This window comes from Dipodomys spectabilis, unplaced genomic scaffold (genome assembly GCF_019054845.1).
Source record: "Dipodomys spectabilis isolate Male_0828 unplaced genomic scaffold, ASM1905484v1 ptg000042l, whole genome shotgun sequence".
Classification (NCBI taxonomy): domain Eukaryota; kingdom Metazoa; phylum Chordata; class Mammalia; order Rodentia; family Heteromyidae; genus Dipodomys; species Dipodomys spectabilis.
Window position 1 is genome coordinate 16,634,888 of NW_024870719.1, and position 20,141 is coordinate 16,655,028.

The 20,141-nt window shown below is 43.2% G+C and overlaps 1 protein-coding gene across 1 annotated transcript; it reads left to right on the top strand.

Annotated features, from left to right (window-relative positions):
• Positions 1-5,952: 5,952 nt before the first annotated feature.
• On the top strand, positions 5,953-19,707 carry Ptger2 (prostaglandin E receptor 2). Its single transcript, XM_042677852.1, has 2 exons — positions 5,953-7,031; positions 18,750-19,707. The coding sequence occupies exons 1-2, from the start codon at positions 6,186-6,188 to the stop codon at positions 18,993-18,995; spliced, it is 1,092 nt and encodes a 363-aa protein (XP_042533786.1). The 5' UTR covers positions 5,953-6,185; the 3' UTR covers positions 18,996-19,707.
• The last annotated feature ends 434 nt before the right edge of the window (positions 19,708-20,141 follow it).

The following is a 20,141-nucleotide window of genomic DNA, read 5'->3' on the forward strand; positions in this document are numbered from 1 at the left end:
GAGCAAATGGCAGGAAACAAGGATTGTCTCCATGATGGGGGAAGAGAATATGTCTCGGGAGCAGCAGGCCAAAAAAGTTTAAAAGCAACAGACAGAAAGGTGACTGGTTACAGCCAGTCTCTAAGTTTGCTCTCTGGCTAACTCCAAACTAAGGTACTTTTTAATTCTAGAAATTCCATTTGGTTATTTCCTACTGTAGTTCTCTACCTGCTTGCTTACTGTTTCTCTAATTCTTTGAGCATTTATTAACTGAAACACCTAGGCTGGGGCCCAGTTGGTAGAGTACTAGCCAATGAAGAAAAGTACCAAGTATTGAGCTTGAGTCCCAGTCTCAGACCTAAAGAAAACAATTCTAGGGTGTCTAGAAGTCAGTTTCTATTGAATACTTCTATTTTGGTGCTCTGGTTGACTGTTTTTGTTGTTGATGCTTTTGCCAGCTTTAGGAGAGGTGGATTTCCTGGTGATGGTGTGTGTCACCACTAGGCAATGAACCAAGGATGTTAAGAATCTAACATAAAAGAAGTGCCTTAATTAGGTTGAGCCATTGTTTCATTAGAAATGATGAATAATGTTGGATGATTTCCAATATTCAACTAACAGTGATACCTGCAAACCCTTTGTGAAAAATCCAACTGTAAAACTTTTCTATCAGCTCATACAACTGGTAAGACCTTCAGACTCATTAAAGAGCAAAACTTGGAGAGAATTTTAGTCAATAGCATCTAATATTCTGCTTTCTACCAAGTAGAAAAGACTCTCAGCAGGTACCAGTGGCTCAAGCCTGTAATCCTAGCTACTCAGGAGGCTGAGATCTGTGGCTTGTGGTGTGAAGCCAGCTGGGACAGGAAAGTCTGTGACTCTTATCTCCAATCAACTACCAAAAAAGCTGAAACTGGACCTGAGGTTTAAGTGGCAGAGCACTATCCTTGAGAGAGAGAAAAAAGCTTAGGAACAGCATCTAAGCTCTGGGTTCACACCCCAGAACACACACACACACACAGAGAACAGAAAAAGACTCTCTAAACAACATCATCTTCCTGCATTTTCTAATGTAAAGGCAATACAAATTTATAGAAAAATCAACTAAAATATACAAGTATAAAAAGAAAGCACTATTTAGAGAAAATATCATTAATATTTTGTTGATCATCTTTATCTGCCCTATGCAAATGCTTATGAATATAATTTAACATTAATGGCATTATATAAATATATACTTTTTTAACCCAAAATATGATAAAGGTCATTTTAATAAGTATGGAGATGTATCCTTTTTTTTTTTCTGGAAGCTCTCACATGGCTTTTTCACTTATGGTTGGTGCTCTACCACTTGAGCCATGACTTTAGCCAGGGTTTTGATGGTTTTTTGAGATATAATCTCTTGGTGTTTCCTGCCTGAGATGACTTAGGATTGTGATCTTCATATTTCTGTCCCCTGAGTATCTAGAATTATGGGTACAATAGGTGAAAGCCCTCAAACCTAGCTCTCTCACATGAGAATAAATAGAAACAAATAACAAACACAAGAATGAGCAAGAATGAATCCTGGCTTTCCCCTCCTCCCCCTCCCCCCGACTCTTCTTCCTCCAAATACAAATCTTCTTACTTTTGAAGAAATGGCCTACATTAAGTAATTTAAATTACTTCAGTTAAGTATTTGGAGTTTTAGTCACATGTATTGGTCAGGGCTTTCCAAAGTAAAAGAACCAACTGAATATGTACATAGATATGTGCTGTGCTTTGGATATGAAGTGTCCCTTGAAAAGGTTCATGTATTAAAGGGGTGGACTCCAATACAAGCAGTGTTCAGAGATGGGATTTTTGAGAAGTGATCCAATCATGAGGGCTTGGTTTTCATCAGTGTATCCATCCATGGATGGATTCTAAATTTGAAAAGACTATTGCATGTAGCAGAACTTGACAAGTGAGGCCTACTTGGGGGAAAGAGGGTCACTAAAGACGTGCCCTAAAAAGATATACTTTGTCTCAGGCCCTTTCCTGTCTCTCTTCATAGCTACCATGTGAGTAAGCAACTTTCGTCTTCCACACCTCTAGCTGAAAGCAATGGATCCACAACATTGGACTATAATCTCTGAAACTATGAACTAAAATAACTCTTTCCTTTTCTTAAATGGTTTTTCTCAGATATTTGTCAAAGTGGGAAAAACAATCTAACCTGGGTGTTGGAGGTGGGCAGATGTATGATTCCTGTATTCACAATCACATGTACTTCATAGATAATGGTGGTCTTATAAGATTATGTTGCCTAACTATCTTGTAGCCACACTCGTTTGTGTGAGTACACTCTACAGTGTTTGTACAACCACAGAACCACCTAAGAACATGTGTCTGCCATTAAACAACATGTAACTTTATCTGTATGTATGATGGAGTTAGAAAGAGGTCTCAGAGCGGAAGAGATAATCATGATGATTTCAGTCTGGGTTTGCAAGGCCTGAGAGTCAGCAATACTGAGGACAAAAAAGAAGACAATTGTCTCTGCTCAAGCTGGAAATTCATACTTCCTCTACCCTTTCAGTTCTGTTCAGTCCCCCATAGATTGGAAGAAGGCTCTCCCACTTAGAGGGGTTAGATATCTGCTTTCCTGCCGGCTCAAACACTGATAGTGTGCAGAAGCCTTTTTACAGACACACCCTGCCTTTGTGTATCTAGCATTTTGAACATCCCATGGCTACTCAAGTTGACACATAAAATTGTACATCACCTGCTATTTCCCAAATACAATGGTCTCACACACAATAACTAAAGTATTAGCTAAGATTGCTGGCTCAGTCCTGGAACTGAGGGTTATTCATTTGTTTTCTGTTAGGAAAATCTAGGCTCTGTATGAACTGAAATTGTATTATTAAGATGGAGACACTGATCTTATCAATAAAAAGAAGCAGTTTTTTTTGTTTTTTTTTGTTTTTTGTTTTTGTCAGTAGTGGCCTGAACTCTGGGCCTGGGGACTCTTCAGCTCAAGGCTAGCATTCTACCACTTGAGCCACAGTGCTACTTCTAGCTTTTTCTGCGTATGTGGTACTGAGGAATCAACTCAGGGCCTCATGCATGCAAGGAAAACACTCTACCACTGAACCATCTTCCCAGCCCCAAGAGGCAGCTTTTAAGCAAGATAAAACAAGAGTTGGCCTTACTGGAACAAATGTGTTAGACCTGTTGAGGAACTAACAGGAACTAACCCTTCTAGTAAGACATCTGACAACATGAGACATAGCAAAACTGACAAACCAAATATACAAAGACATATTTACACATAAATATGTCGAGACAATATATGTATGAATACACACATTCTGCACACACAGATATATTTTTTACCATCCAAATTCTGGAATCATAGGAAAGATGGGTGAGAATGTTGACAAGAGTGACATTGATCAAGGCAACTGTATTCCTAAACTGCTTTGTTGAATGGCAACTCCATAGTACAACTACTTAAAGACAATAAAAATACTCAATAAAAAAATTCTGGAATCATATACAATGGGTAATTTGAATTGTTGGTAGCAGCTAAAAGGGGCAACACAGTAGAGTAGTTGATAAGATACCATCCCCCAAGCCTTCTAGGCCCTCCCTGTGGTCTTCCTCTTGTCACAAATCCATCTTCCCACCGGTGGGACACCACTCACCCATTTCCTGTGCCATACTCTTGCAGGCCACCTGCCTTGTACCGAGATCATGGAATTCCCTGCTCAAATGTTGGTCCTAGTCTTTTGGTGCTCCAGGTAGGCATCTTTCCCAGGCCTACTGCATGCTTGAGGTGCAGATTCCAGGTCTAAGGGGTGACTTTGTGGAAAGCAATGTGTGCTAGGTACTAGCTTGTGCACACTGTGCAAATCTTCTCTTGGCCTGGGACTGAGTCAGGGTGGAGAATAGTAAGAGAAGGAAGAAAGGGATGAGGTAAGGATTTTTGAACTACACTGTGGCTCTGATACTCATTAAAGCCAAGGGAGCCTTGCCACCAGATACCTATCCAAAGGAAAGCTAGAGACAGGGATGTAGGAAAGGGTCAATAATAGGCTTTTGTAATAAGGGAAATTATGAAAACAGCAAAGGTATAAAACCATTTGAAAATAAACACAGTTAAAGTTTCATCACTCAAAAATCCTTTAAGTAGCCAGGCACTAGTGGCTCATGCCCCTAATCTTAGCTATTCAGGAGGCTGAGATCTGAGGATCGCAGAATTCCACCTTTCTAGTGGCATCTAATTACCCAGATCATTGGATGTCAAGCTGGATTTTTTTTTTTTTTTTTTGATACTGGTTCTGGAGCTTGAATGCAAGGCCTGGGCATTGTCTCTGGGCTTCTTTTTGTGGGGTCCGGTCGTGGGGCCTGAACTCTGGGCCTGGGCTCTGTCCCTCAGCTCTTCAGCTCAAGGCTAGCGCTCTACCACTTGAGCCACAGCGCCACTTCCCGCCTTTTTCTCTATGTGGTGCTGAGGAATCCAACCCAGGGCCTCAGGCATGCAAGGCAAGCGCACTACCACTGAGCCACCTTCCCAGCCCTCTCTGGGCTTCTTTTGCTCAAGGCTAGCTTTCTACTACTTGAGCCACAGCTCCACTTCAGACTTTTTGTTGAGTAGTTTATTGGAGATGAGAGTCTCATGGACTTTTCTGCAAGGGGTGTCTTTGAATCACAATCCTCAGATCTCAGCCTCCTGAGTAGCAAGGATTACAGGCATGAGCCCAGCCAAGCTGGATTTTTCTTGTTGCTAATTGTTTTGTGGTGCTGGGGATACAAGTTACTTAGTCTTCAGTCCAAGCTGGATTTTATTTTGTTGTTTTAAATATCAATCGTTAGTTTATTTTCACGATCCTGGGATAGTTGATAGGTCACCATTTTTGTCAGCTCTATTCAAAAACTGGCAAGTTACCAATACACTACCAGGAATAGGTTTTTCCAATGGGCCCTGCATGGATAATTGAATGTGAAAAGATTAATGGCTAACAGATCTATTCACAGTCCTTACAAGACTGAGCTTGAGTAGAGATTAATGAACTGGAATGGTTTACAAGCTGTGGTCACAAATACCATTTTATATAATTACAAGAAATATTTCTTTTCTTTTCTTTTTTTTTTTTAAGGTTGCTTAAACCAGTGGTTATTCGTTTTGGTGTTGACAGAGGAAAAGGTGAAATGCTAGTAACCAAATCAACACAGTAGCACAACAGGCCGTCAGTGGTGCGTGTGGTTTTGGGGTGTTTGGAACGGGCCAGCTTGCTTTTCACTTCCTCCTTATTTTTGTCCCACCCTGTGTTGCATCAACTTGGGAAGGGAAAGAAAAGAAAGAAAGAAAGAAAGAAAGAAAGAAAGAAAGAAAGAAAGAAAGAAAGAAAGAAAGAAAGAAAGAAAGAAAGAAAGAAAGAAAGAAAGAAAGAGAAAAAGAGAGAGAGGGGAAGGAAGGAAGGAAGGAAGGAAGGAAGGAAGGAAGGAAGGAAGGAAGGAAGGAAGGAAGGAAGGAAGGAAGGAAGGAAGGAAGGAAGGAAGGAAGGAAGAAAAGAGAGATAATAGTCTTTCAGCTGCGCTCAGTGGCTGGTATTCCCTGATACTCCTTACTTAGAAGTTGGATGAGTCATGTTGCTTTCCTGTTATCCTGGACTTTTGTGCCCTGAAAATGTCCGGTACTCCCTCAAAACCCCGGCCCCAATTCCACGCGACAAGCTGAGACCAGACGGCTCAGTCCAGTGTCCGGGACCTCCAGCTCTCGGGGAGGGAACACGGACCACCGCTGCAGCTCCAGGACGCCAGCAGCCCGCGCGCCCCGGCTCTGCGCGCGGCGCCCAGAGGGTGCTCCGACCTCTTTCCGGGGCGCCCTGGAGGGCCGGGACCCATTCCTGGAACCGCCGCAGGACTGCGCGGGCCGGGGCCAGGAGCGCTCCGCCCGGCCGGGACTCAGGACCCGTCGCCGATTGCTCGGATCCGCCACCGGGAAAGTTCGGGAGCCTCGAGGGCGGCTGCAGCCGAACGGCCAGTGGGTGCTCGGCCGGGCCCGGGGCGCGGCTACACCTCGGGGCGTGCTGGGGGCCGGAAAGGGGCTCTGGAGTTCAGTCCCTCCCCTTTTCCCTCTGGGTCTGGGAACCCTCGGGCGCTCAGACCCTCCTCCTCCCAGGTACGGGCGGGGAGCGGAGCGCGCGCCTCTCCTCCGGGGGAGCTCGCTCTCCACCATGGGCAACGTCTCCAATGCCTCCCGGCTGGACGAGGACTGCGAGAGTCGACAGCGGCTCCCCTCGGGCGAGAGCCCCGCCATCAGCGCCGTGATGTTCTCGGCTGGGGTGCTGGGGAACTTGGTTGCGCTGGCGTTGCTGGCACGCCGCAGGCGAGGGGTCCCGGGGCGCAGCGCCGGCGGCCGGAACCCCATCTCCTTGTTCCACGTGCTGGTGACCGAGCTGGTGCTCACCGATCTCCTGGGGACCTGCCTTATCAGCCCCGTGGTGCTGGTTTCGTACGCGCGGAACCAGACGTTGGTGGCCTTGGCGCCCGAGAGCCGCGTGTGCACCTACTTCGCCTTCACCATGACCTTCTTCAGCCTGGCCACGATGCTCATGCTCTTCGCCATGGCCTTGGAGCGCTACCTCGCCATCGGCCACCCCTACTTCTACCAGCGCCGCTTCTCGCGCCGCGGGGGCCTGGCCGTGCTGCCCGCCATCTACGCCGTGTCGCTGCTCTTCTGCTCCTTGCCGCTGCTCCGCTACGGTGAGTACGTCCAGTACTGCCCCGGGACGTGGTGCTTCATCCGGCACGGGCGCACCGCTTACCTGCAGCTCTACGCCACCGTGCTGCTGCTGCTCATCGTGGCGGTGCTGGCCTGCAACTTCAGTGTCATCCTCAACCTCGTCCGCATGCACCGCCGTGGGAAGAGGAGTCGCTGCGGGCCCTCGGGGGGCAGCGCGCGGGGTGGCCCCGGGCCGCGCCGGAGAGGGGACAGGACATCCATGGCGGAGGAAGCGGACCACCTTATCCTCCTGGCCATTATGACCATCACCTTCGCCATCTGCTCCTTGCCTTTCACAGTGAGTCTCTCCTACTAGTTTCTGTTTCTTCTTCTTCTTCTTCTTCTTCTTCTTCTTCTTCTTCTTCTTCTTCTTCTTCTTCTTCTTCTTCTTCTTCTTCTTCTTCTTCTTCTTCTTCTTCTCCTTCTCCTTCTCCGTCTCCTTCTCCTTCTCCTTCTCCTTCTCCTTCTCTTCCTCCTCCTCCTCCTCCTCCTCCTCCTCCTCCTCCTCCTCCTCCTCCTCCTCCTCCTCCTCCTCCTCCTCCTCCTCCTCCTTCTCCTCCTCTTCCTCCTCCTTTCTATTACTATTTTTTATTCCAGTGTTGGGGCTTGAACTCAGGGCCTGGGCGCTTGTCCTTTAGCTTTTCATTCAAGGCTGGTGCTCTACCACTTGAGCCATAGCTCCACTTTCACTTCCAGCCTTTTGCTGGTTAGTTGGAGACAAGAGTCTCACGGATTTTCCTGCCCAAACGGGCTTCAAACGACAATCCTCAGATCTCAGCCTCCTGAGTAGCAAAGGATGGCTGTCCTATGTCTACAGCCCGGCTCTGTGCAGCCTTGCCAGGCTTTCTATTCTCACCCTCACCTCCACCCTACAAACTTTTTTGCAACTTGGGAAAAACAAGTATGTCCTAATTTTAGAAAGATCTATAACCTCCTCACTTTACTTTTCACGTTTACACCACTTCCTTCCTCTCCCCCAACCTAGTTCTCCTATTGCTGGGCTAGCACTTATTGGAGCCTCGGCCCTTTCCCTAAGCCAATCCGTCTTCCATCGCTGTCGCTGGTCCCTTTGCTGTCTTTGGGTAACTTGGCTTAGGAGTAGTTAACCCTTCCTTTCTGGTGGTTGTCGGTTATGATCTACTACCCTGAGCAGCAGTTTGCTACTCTCCCTGAGGCTGGTTCTCCATGTTTCACCTTCCATTTCTCCCCAGAGGGAGGGGGTTTGTAATTCTCAGCCCAAAGCAGTTCTAGCTGCCATTGAAATGGACCCCGGGGAAGAAGATGCCTGCTGTAGAAGCTCAAAGCATTCATTGTTGGTCCTAAAAGTCCAACTGACATCTAATTTACAGGTTTCTTAATTGAGATATTTGAGTATAACTCTGGGTAGCCATGAACGCTCATAACATTCTATAGAGATAATGCTAGCTGCATAGAGGAGCTTCTGGCTAAGTTTTTAGGGAGCAGACCAGAGGAACACTTGTAAACTCTTACAAAATATCCTCTCGACTTCACTGTCATGAATACACGGAATATAGGAATACATTGTATAGTTGTGCTCCTTGTTATAGCTGTGCTCCTGGTTTTATACTCTGTGTTCATGAAGGCTACTTATGAGGACACTGCCCCTCCTGAGGGAAGGGAGCAGAGGGATGCCTGGGGAGCTGACAGCCAGATCTGGCCCAGGTTCTAAACTGGCTGCTGCCCCAGTTAGTTCTAATGTCAAGAGTGTGAGCAACCTCATATCCATGCAGTAGCAGAGTCTGAGCATGCATCCATGCAGTGTCTGAGCATGTTCTAGCCCTGCCAGAGCTAGAGAGTTTGGAGAAGAAAGACATGGACAGTGCCTGATATTAACAGAGCTTTTCTCCTATCTCCCACCCTGCCCTCATCACTGTTTCCCAGTTATCTTCATCCACTCAACCTTGGGGTGGGGAAGGACACAGATCTCCATTCCCAGTGAACTCACTTTCTACCTATGTTCTCTCTGCAAGGCTCCCACTGGCCTCACCCTTCTACCTTGTCCTCTTGGCAGTGCAGAAGCTGGTCTGAATCAGTGTTACATTTGAGGGGATTAGAGCTGGTCTACGGCGCTTTCTTAAGTAATGAACAAGGAGCGTCTAGAGATGGCATCACCCGCTCCACACCAAGTAGAAGAGTATGCGCTTCTGAAATGTTACCGTGCAGAAATGAACATAGCTTTTGTTTTTGTTTTATTTTTTAACCAGGAAAACCTTCTAATTATCTTAGAGGCCAAATGAGCTTGGGAGAAGAGGGTTAGGAAGTATGCAAAAGATTGTCTATGAAAGAAAACACTTTAAGTCCCATTAAACAACAAAAATCAACTTAGGGCTCATAAACTTCCTGAATGGGGCAGTGCTTGGTAGGCGTTGGGATGTCAGTCTTCTGTAAGTATAAGTAGAAAAACATTCCAAACCTCCAGCTACTTGTACAGCCTGGGAATGGCCCAGGGGTGACCACACTTGCTATTCCCCTTCCTAAGCCATTTAGGAGAGGCAAACAGGAAGAAATTGGTCCCTCTTTTGACCATGACTGGCCCACTGTAGATATGATTGATTTTTTTTTTTTTTGGTCAGTCATGGGGCTTAAACTCGGCCTGGGTACTGTCCTTCAGCTCTTCAGCTCAAGGCGAGCACTCTACCACTTGAGCCACAGCACCACTTTCAGTTTTCTGGTGGTTTATTGGAGATAAGAGTCTCATGGACTTTCCTCCCTGGCTGGCTTTGTGAACCTTTGTGAACCTCAGATCTCAGCCTCCTTAGTAGCAAGGATAACAGGTATGAGCCACTGGTGCCTGGCATGATTTTTTTTAATGACAATAGCAGCAGTGGCTTTCAACAGATTCCTTCTTTCCACGTAAATTTTGCCCTTTATCATGAGGACTCCATCGTCAATATGTAAGTTTTTAAATGTGTGTGTGTGTGTGTGTGTGTGTGTGTGTATTTCCTAAATCCATCATTTACTATTAGCCAGGCACAGCTCCAGAGTTGCCAAAGGGAAGGAGTTAAGAGCCAGAGGCCCAGTCAGAAGGATTGAGGGATTGCGTCCAAGCTGTATTTTTATTTAGGTTATGTATTCATGGCAGTGACAGAGAAGATGAAGACTGTAGTCTTAAAACTCCACCAAACTACACCTTAGAATCAGCACTATTGGCAAACTACTTTCTAGGTTTACTTCTGTAATTATCCATGGCAAAAATTCCCAGAGGGTAGGAGAAAATCTTAAGTATAAACATAATCAGAATACCAGCTGAGCTGGCATTTTGATTACCAAGACATCTCAGCTAGATAAACTATATAGATCATCCAGAAGGCACAAAACAAGTTGAGGAACCAACTCATCTCTTCATAAGAAAACCAACAGAGACTATTGACTTGATAACTGGTCATAAGTATTGGTATCTTTCATTTTACCTTTATGAAGCCCTGCATTATTCTGATTAAGGTCTGATCTGATAGTTTGAAACTCATGACTACTGTTTGTTTGGTTCATACATTTCTGCTCTCTCAGAGTGCTTGGCATGTGTCCCAGCAAATATTTTGTCCTCCAAGTCATTGAATTCGACTTGGCTCACACCAAAACTGTGGCCAGAATGGCCTATCCCAATGTCCCATCCAAGGTGGGAGTCATTTGCATATACCTTAACTTAGTGTCACTGAGACAAAGCAAAGATTTAGAGGAAAAAAAAAAGTCAGAAATTCTGTTTCCCATGCAGTGCACATTGGCTTAATGGAAAAACAAATGTGAACCTTGTAGACAGTTTTAAATTTTTCTAGAAGCCATATAACAAAAGTTAGAAAAAAGACAGATGAAATAAATGAAAATATGTTTTGTGTATCCCAACATGTCTGGAAGTTATCTATTCAAAAAAGTTTTTCTTATAAATTACTAATCAAGCCGGGCGCTGGTGGCTCACGCTTGTAATGCTAGCTATTCAGGAGGCTGAGATCTGAGGATCACGGTTCAAAGCCAGCCCGGGCAGGAGAGACCGTGAGACTCCTATCTCCAATAAACCACCAGAAAACCGGAAGTGGCGCTGTAGCTCAAGTGGTAGAGCACTTGCTTTGAGCTGAAGAGCTGAGGGACAGTGCCCAGGCCCAGAGTTCAAGCCCCACGACCGACAAAAAAAAAAAAAAAATTACTAATCAAGATATTTAAAGTAATTTCCTTCCTTGTATCCCAGAAAATAGTAGCAATCCACCTTTTTGCCCATTTCTTTCTCAGAATAGTAAGAAGTACTAACTCCCTCAAAAGTGGATCAGCTGGGCAGTGTGGCTCATGCTTGCAACCCTAGTTACCCACAAGGCATAGATTAAGAGAATTTCAGTTCAAAGCCAGCTCAAACAGTTGTAAAACCTCAATCTTATTAAACAAGCTGGGTATGGAAGTCAAACCAACAAGTGCAAGGCCTTATATTCAAACTCCATCACTGCTAAAAAGACCCTCCAAAACAACAAGCAAAAAGCAAGAAACAAAAACCCCCAAACCAGTAGACCAAACAACTAGCCATCATGCAGATGAGTAGAACACCAGTTTGTACCATAGTAACTCTGCATTGGTAGAGAATGGGGATTTAAGAAACCCAGAACTACTCATATTAGCCATTCTCACAGGATATAAGAAGAGTGGAATTACTCCTTCCTTTAACAAGGCCAGTGTAGGGTCTCCAAAGTTTGGAAAGTAAAATTCAAAATGGGGCAAAAAAATGTCCAGCACCCTGAAACAAAGTCCAATTCAACCTCATATCATTATTGTCAACACCAAAAGGCTTAAGGATTCTGAGCATTACTTTTTATGGCATTATTTTCACAGTGGGCTATGAAACAGATAACATGATTCCCATGGAACAGAGAAAGCAAATACCATTCTGTCGGCCCCTCAGCTGGTAAGTGGTGGAGTTGGGACTGAAAGGCAGACAGTTAAGGCACCAAGACTACTTATTAACCAGCAATACTGACCAAGAGAAAGAACTCATTTCAGGGGTAACATATGAGAAGATTAAACCAAGTTTTCCTAAAAGAATTGTGAACACATTGCAAATATTTGGACTGCTTTTCCTCTTCGCTCCAACTTGTTAGCTTTAAAAATAAAATGACAAAGACTTGTTCATGTCAGATCAAGGAGGATCTGTGGGATTCAAAGATATCATTTCCTTTTTCTTCTCCTCAGAAGTAAAAGTCGGAGACAGAGATTTTAGAAAATCGGCTAATATAAATGCTGATCTAAATTAAGAAATAATCAGATTACCCTTCTCATAAAATCTTCCATTAGAGAACATAAAACAGTTCTTTAGTGATGAAAAAAAAGCATGTGGTGTTTGGGAAGTGACATTACTTTGGCTGTCTAATATGAAATCATGCATGAGAGAACAACATATTCCAAACTGTTTATTCACTAAAGGAGTGTTGTATAAATTAATAAATTCCTCCTTATGTTAATCAGCTGTTGTCATCATTTCACAGTGATAAATAGAAACTTCTTTTTTCCTCCCCCTAAAATGGAACTGAGCACGGGAAACACAAGAATGCCTATTGCTTGTTTCAAATACAGTTTGTGTCTCCATTTTCAGGCTGTATCAAGCTACATTCCCATCCACTTTGAGAATTGTGGTTATTTTAAACTGTTTTCCACATGCCATTAGGATAAAGTGCTTATGCATTTTATTCAGTTCTAAAATTTCAAGAGCAAATCATTGACTCATTCTAAAAATGTCTTCATCTTGACAGATTCTTTAGTCTTATAATTTCTAGGTAAATCTGATTAGTAGACATCTGATCTTCACAATACTGAACAAATTCAAGTAAACAATAATGAATAAATACCTGGTCATTCCTGGTATTCTTTTTTTTGGGGGGAGGGGGTCCGGTCATGGGGCCTGAACTCTGGGCCTGGGCGCTCAGCTCAAGGCTAACGCTCTACCACTTGAGCCACAGCGCCACTTCTGGCTTTTTTCTTACATTCCTGGTATTCTTAAAGTAAAGCATAGCATACATGGGGGTTGAAAGTCTCATATGAAAAAATTGACCCATTACATATATGTGTGTGTGTGTGTGTGTGTGTGTGTGTGTGTGTGTGTGTGTGTGTGTATTAGAACAACATAGGTAGGGACAAAAGAGAAATCCAAAAATCTGAAAATCTTTGTGCATAGCCACCAATGAACTTTGCCTTGTGATATTTTAAGTGAACAATTTGAAGGCCCTTTATCATTAAGATGTGGTTAATGATGTTGAGACAGTTATAATGCACATTCCCTTTTGAAGAGAAGGTTCGTCTGCATGGTTTAATTTGTCATCTTTTCTTTTGCCATTTGCTATATCTAGTATGCTACAATGTTAGATAAAGACAGAATTATACCTGTTTCAAAAATTTAGACTGCAAGAAGCATCGTCCTTTTCCTGAAAGAGAATTTGTGCATTATGTCTACCTCTTTGGTGAGGTATGTCCTCACTGTTGTTTTTAGATGGTTTAGGACAGGCCATCTGCTTATAAGAAAAACAGATTTTTGAGATGGTCTATTTCTTCTCTGGCATGTCAAGAGCTCATCATAGTATGAAGTTCAGGGGAAAATGGAATAGATGTAGCTCTCTTTCCTGCTAGAGGCTTAAAAGCTAGTTAATCTACAACTTGGTCTCCCCACTTGGCCTCTGCTGTCTGATTTTGAAGTTTCTGACCACCAGTCCCCCCAATTCTGACCTTGAGCTCAAGTCATTGAGATGTACCAAACTTCTGATGTCTTGCAATATTTTGCTGCCTAAAATTTCCCCTGACAGTAATAGACTTAAGTACCCTTTAACTGAGTCACATGAGCTAGGAAGGGCCAGAGAGAGGGAAAGTACAATAAGGTTGAAATGTCCTCTGGGCTGAGGTACTTGCCTCCTGTTGCCTGGACAGCACATGGATCTCTGTGACACCATTTGTACATGTTTCTTTTCAGGAGACCCAAATAGATGGTTTATTGTGCCCATTATTTTCAGTTAAGGGCCACCATCCTAGAATATGGAGGCCCAGAGCTCCAGACCTTAGCATTCCTGCCTCTTCTTAATCCTGAGAAGCAAAAAGCCTAGGCCATGGTCTTCCTAGAGCCATATCCATGCCCCAGTTTGACCTTTTGTCAAATAAGAAAGTAGATTTCTGTTTCTTTCTACCACAGAGCACTTGTGATTTGCAGGCTTTCTTTTATTTTGTTGGTCATGGAGCCTGAACTTTAGGCCTGGGTGCTGTCCCTCAGCTCTTCAGCTCAAGGCTAGTGCTCTACCACTTGAGCCACAGCGCCACTTCTGGCTTTTTCTGCTTATGGGGTGCTGAGGAATCGAACCCAGGGCCTCATGCATGCAAGGCAAGCACTCTACCACTGAGCCACCTTCCCAGCCCCTGCAGGCTTTCTTTAAAGCATTGTACACCTTGAAAATAATCCCCCCCGAAAGGTTTTTTTTTTTTAAAGATTTAATTGTGCAAATCCTATAGCCAGAACATCTTAATATCTTTCAGAAAGAAGAGAAGCATATAAAACCAATGCCTGTAGTTTACCAGGGAGTAAGTATGGGAGGAAAATGAAGCCCTAGAGAAAGTCAAACAGCAACTTAGAAAGAGCCACAGTTTTCCATTCTATAAACAAGAATACTGTTAACCATAAGCCTTCAAGACACCTTTGAAGAGAAGTCTCTACAAACCTGTATCTTAACTAGTCACTGATGTCTCACATACAACTTTACATCAAGGACTTCTCATAGAGATGACCACACAATGTGGGCTAACAGTGAAGTCTCGTGTCATACTAGTGCAGTCTGACTCCTTACCCAGAGTGTGACTTTAGGTAAAGTATCCAGTCTTCTAAACCTAGGCCTTCTCCCCTCTAAAATGGGGTAATAACTGTGTAGGTTTGTAGGATTCAACACAGACCTATGAACTTCTTAACATCATGCCAAGTTCACATCACATGTCAGCTGTGATCTCTTTAAGATTCAATTTCCAAAACAAAATCAGATTGTATGTAAATGATTAGGAACTGAGTTCTGGAAACTTAGTCACTCATTTAATTGATCAGGCCTAAGTAAGTGTAATAAATAATCACTCGAAACTGTAAGGTTTTAGGCAATGTTCTAAAGCTGTGCTTCTCAACCTTTACTTCCATTGCCCAGAATAAGTAAGTCCAAGCTCTAAAGAAAGGAATAAAGCATCAGAATACATCAAAGCTTTCCAGATGATTTCAGTGATCAGACAAAATCCTCATTTGCTGTAAGATTCTGAACCTACTTTGTAATTTCACTAAAGACATGGAAATTGTTTAAACAAGCAGCAGCCCCTGGTCACTGCCAAGATGAAGTGTTCCACTGGCAGCTCCCGGAGACAATGCTAAAATAGCACTGACTTTCATCTCTGCCACTGGCTAAGCATCTCAGGTCTGGATTCTTTGAGAAGCCCTGCAGAGAGAGCCTGATGAAGGGATTAAAACTCCCTTAACTCATTCAGATCACTATTTTTTTTTCTTCACACATACTCTATATTAATAGCATTATATGCAAAAAGGTGAAAAAAATCCCTCCAAGTTCTGAATGGAAATTCCAGAATCTCACTGACAAATCATTCATCCTGCTTTACATCCCCTGTGCCAGCCTTTCATTAAAAATCTAAGACCAGCTGGAAGGAGATGGGGATGTGTATGTGTAAACTAATGGGTTTGGGGTTTTAGTTTGGAGGCAAAGGTAGTGATGGTTGTTGCTTGATGTTCTTCATGCTATGGCAAAGTCAATGCATTACAGGAGGAGACGTGGTGGGGCACAGGGATGTCACAGTAAGGACGTGTGGAGTAGCACCAGGGTGTTTATCAGGTGGCAGAAGAGGCAGGAGGAAGAGGAGCACTACAGCCACAGCTTTTATTGGAGTTTCCACAGGAAAGGCAATGCTGGTTTTAGATTGATTAGTTTGGGTGATCTCAGCAGGCTGTAAGCTAGAGGACTATCATTTCTAGTTGCCTGGTACCTGGCCCCAGGATGATTAAAGTAGAGGAATATTGCCTTCTGCCCAAAGAGGTTGATGGAGATAGGCCTTAGGACTGATTAGACCTGTGTGTACTAAAGACGTGCTTCTAGCTAATCCCTTTTCAGTCTCTATGAATTAACCAGCTCAATGAGAGTCAGTTTCTCCAAGCTAGAAAGCTATGTTTTGTTGTTTGTGCTGGTCCTGGGGCTTGAACTCAAAGACTGCATGCTGTGCCTAGGCCTTTTTGCTCAAGGCTGGCTAGCACTCTACCAATTGAGTCCACAGTCCCACTTCCATCTTTTTGGTAGTTAATTGGATATGAGTCTCACAGGTTTTCCTGTCAGGCCCAGCTAGAAAGTTTTGGTATCAAAACATCATAATGCACAGAAAATTTAAAATATAAATAATAAAATTGCCTAACAATATGAATATAGTTAATGCCATTGAATTATATACTTGAAAGTTGCTAGAATGGTAAATGTAATATATATATATATAAATATATGTATATATTATTTTTAACTACACTTTCACAAACCCAGGATGTGTAAGATTGAAAGTGGTAGCCTCTACACAAAAAATAAAAAGCCAAGGGGAAGCCAGTGGCTCACACCTGTAATTCTAGCTTCTCAGGAGCCTGAGATCTGAGGATCATGGTTCAAAGCCATCCTAGGCAGTAAAGAACACGAGACTTTTATATCCAAGTTACCAGCAAAAAAGCTGTGGCTCAAGACCAGTCTTGAGCAAAAATGTTAAGGGAAAGCACCTTCCCAGGCCTCAAGTTCAAGCCCTTACTGGTATACACACAGGAAGGAAGGAAGGAAGGAAGGAAGGGAGGGAGGGAGGGAGGGAGGGAGGGAGGGAGGGAGGGAGGGAGGGAGGGAGGGAGGGAGGGAGGGAGGGAGGGAGGGAGGGAGGGAGGGAGGGGAGAGCTTCAAGGGTGACAGGGTGATCAAAGTAGGTCTCTTTCCCAGGTGCAAAGAAAGGACTTGTTTTCTAGAAAGCTTTGGCCACCTCCTGAAATGTGTATTTTTAGCAGTTTTAAGTACCCCAGCACAGAGGATGAAAGGAAACAGTACAGAATTGCTTCACATTCCCAAACACCTCTTTCACTTCTCATTACTCTATCATCCTCTAAAGCCATCAGGAACTGTGGTGTAGGTTTTTCTCTGTTGAAAACCTGACTCATCTTCATGGGTGGAGCGAGGACTACTGAACCCTGTCTTCCTGCTTGTCTTGGCTGGATAACTCAGGGCTATCCTCTTCTCTGGCTGAACTTTAACTCAGCTATAAACTTTTTCTACAACAGAGTGCTCAGTTATTAATATATACACATGTGTGTATGAGCATAGGTTGACTAACATTTTAATCCATCAGATTTATGCATGCCACTACTTTTAATTTTGAACCTCCACAATCATCTCTGTGTGACACACCATTGTATATTTTGCATTGCAAGTAGTTTTACCTACTAGGAAATTATTGCCCCATTGTTTATTTCTATCTTTCTTTTTCTTCTCCTTCTCATGATCTGGGAAACTCACCATCAATTCTTCTTTTTCCTTGCTCAGCTGCCAAATCTTCTCTCCATTCACTATGCCAAGATTCTTTGGCATAAACACCTCTGGCTGCCAGACTTCCCTGCAATTGTCCTAACATACACAACCTGAAGATGACTACTCTTCTCTCTTTATGTTCTCTCTCTCTCTCTCTCTCTGTCTCTCTCTCTCTATTTCTCTCTCTCTCTCATTTTCCTGGTACATCGAGTCCCCAGAGTAAGTACCAGGGGAAATGGAATGAGCTATTCTTTCCGTTGGAGAGAGTGTGGGGGAAAAGAGAGGGCAGGGTTCCCTAAGTTACAGACTGTTGCTGGTTTGAGGGTCCCCAGAGCATTATAAAGAACTGGTGTTACATGATGAGGTGCGACCCACACTTTCTGTAAGCTCTATGGAAATGTTCAAATTGATCCATTTGTTCCAATTGTTCCATTCCTTTCAGCTAAAGCAAAAAATCACACTACTCTCTAAAGAGCTAAGGAATCCGATGAGAGCATGGGTATGGGTTTGACATATTATTCCTTGTGTAAAAGTTTATCTATTGGGGTTGGAGACACGGCTCAAATGGTAGAGCGCCAGTCCATAAGCGATAGCATCAGATACTGAGTTCAAGTCCCAGTCTTGGACAAAAGAAAAAAATCTACTTCTTAGAGTTTAGAACATTGCTCTGAAGATCCTTGTTCTAATCCTGACCTGGATATGGCGTGTTGTGAGCACTGTATTGGCATCACATGAATTAGAATTTGTGTCCTGACTAGGCCACTAAACATCCTTAGATACTTGAGCAAGATGCCTAACTTTTCTGCTCCTCCATGTCCTCCCCAACAAGAGTAGAGAAACAATGAGCACTGTGGAACACGTCTTATGTGAGCACTGTTACAGTGCAGCGAAGGTTCACTGTCTCGCTTATGGTGCCACAGCTATACACAGGGCTACAATTCAAATCCAACAAGTGCAGCGACTAGAACTCAGAGCCCCTGAGATGGTGCTCTCTTGCTTCTTCTCTGTCACTGAGCTGTGGCTATCAAATCAGACCAGCTATCTAGAAGTATAGCATGTTAGTAATCGTATTCCCAAAGTTCACCTTCCCACCTATTAAAAGACAACACTTAAGTTTCAGTTTTGCAAACACTGAGACTAAAGTGGGTTTAGAACCCAGTACAATTCACAATGCATGTATTAGGCTGTCGATAAATGAGAACTAGCAATATTGTCATTGTTCTGTTGATACTATATAAAGATTCTGTTTGAGGAGCCAAGAAATGCTTATTCATTTCCCTCTGTTCTCAATGACAAGACCACAAGGTCAAGGTTAATTGTGATGCACAGAAAACATGCTTGCATGTTATATTTTACATGATGGAACTAGGCTCCCTTCACAAACCAGGTACTTCTCAAGAAAACAGCCTGCCTGATGATACCAGCGCAGAACTAACAACATGTCTCCTCTCTGCCTCTTACAGATTTTTGCATATATGAATGAAACCTCTTCCCGAAAGGAAAAATGGGACCTCCAAGCTCTTAGATTTTTATCCATTAATTCCATAATTGACCCTTGGGTCTTTGCTATTCTCAGGCCTCCTGTCCTGAGACTCATGCGTTCAGTCCTCTGTTGCCGAACTTCATTAAGAACCCAAGATGCACCACAAACTTCCTGTTCCACTCAGTCAAATGTCAGTAAACAGGCTGACCTTTGCGGGCAGTTGTGAGGACGAGCCTCATTAGCTTGCATCTGGGAGATCCTTCTGAAATGGTCCCTTGGAGAAATGTTAAAAAGTCCAGTGTGTAAACAAAATGAAACTACCCTAATAAAACAGAGTAAACAAACATTTATGCAGCAGTTTGGGCAACAGACAGCCTGACAGTGTACTTCATGGAAGGTGTCAGAAGGATCTATAAAACCTAGCCCTGGCAAACCTGTTACAGAGCCTGAGGAGAAGCAAGCAGCGACATCTAAGACCTAGTCACCTGTTGATTTAAACTTTCCTTGTCCACTGACCAAGCATGTGGTTTCGTAATTTGTTTAAAACTCTTTTCTGTTTTGCATCTTCCATGCTGCTGTAGTTCTATACATGCAGTCTAACATCCCGCCAAAGGAAAACTTCCTATGGATTTTTCTAGAAAGGTGATTTGCAGAAACAATGAAACAACCAAGACAGACAAGCAGCTGTCAAGTGGTTGCTTGGAGGGATCCTCTATGTGGACCATGAAATTGGAGGTCATTTGGCTATGATGTTTGTGATGGGTGCACTCTAGCCACTACAGAATGGCACCACCTAGGTTGCATTTGGCTGTTTGTGTCAGTGCTTCCCTCATCCTTCAGTAGTTCTGTGTTAAATGTTATTTATTTTATGATATCTATTGTGCTAATGTTGAAGATTTTTCCTCTTGAAAAGAGCTAATAAAAGGTTGTTAAATTAATTCTATTTACTACTTTGTTTTGTTCAGAGAGGAGGATGTATATTGCTATGTATGAAGTCCAGTAGTAGGGTTAAATATTGAAAAATAAAGTCCATTCTTCATCCATATCCTAATTCCTTTGATGTTGATGTTAGTGCCATGATTAATGTATGCTTTATTAGATAAATGTGTTGTATAGCAAAATCCATCTGTTGTTATTTTTATTGAAAGAATATGGTTTGACTCATATCTATCAGAAATCATGCAATCATGAGTCATTCCTTAGTATATTTCTAAATGTTTGGCATGATGTAAACTCAGCATCAACATATTTCAGTGAATTTGCACATTTGCTCATAGATATTGTGTAAACTCAGCTGAAATGTTAAAAAATAAACTATAAATCAAAAACTTGAAAATGAAATAGTATTTAAGGAATCCTCCTCCACATTATG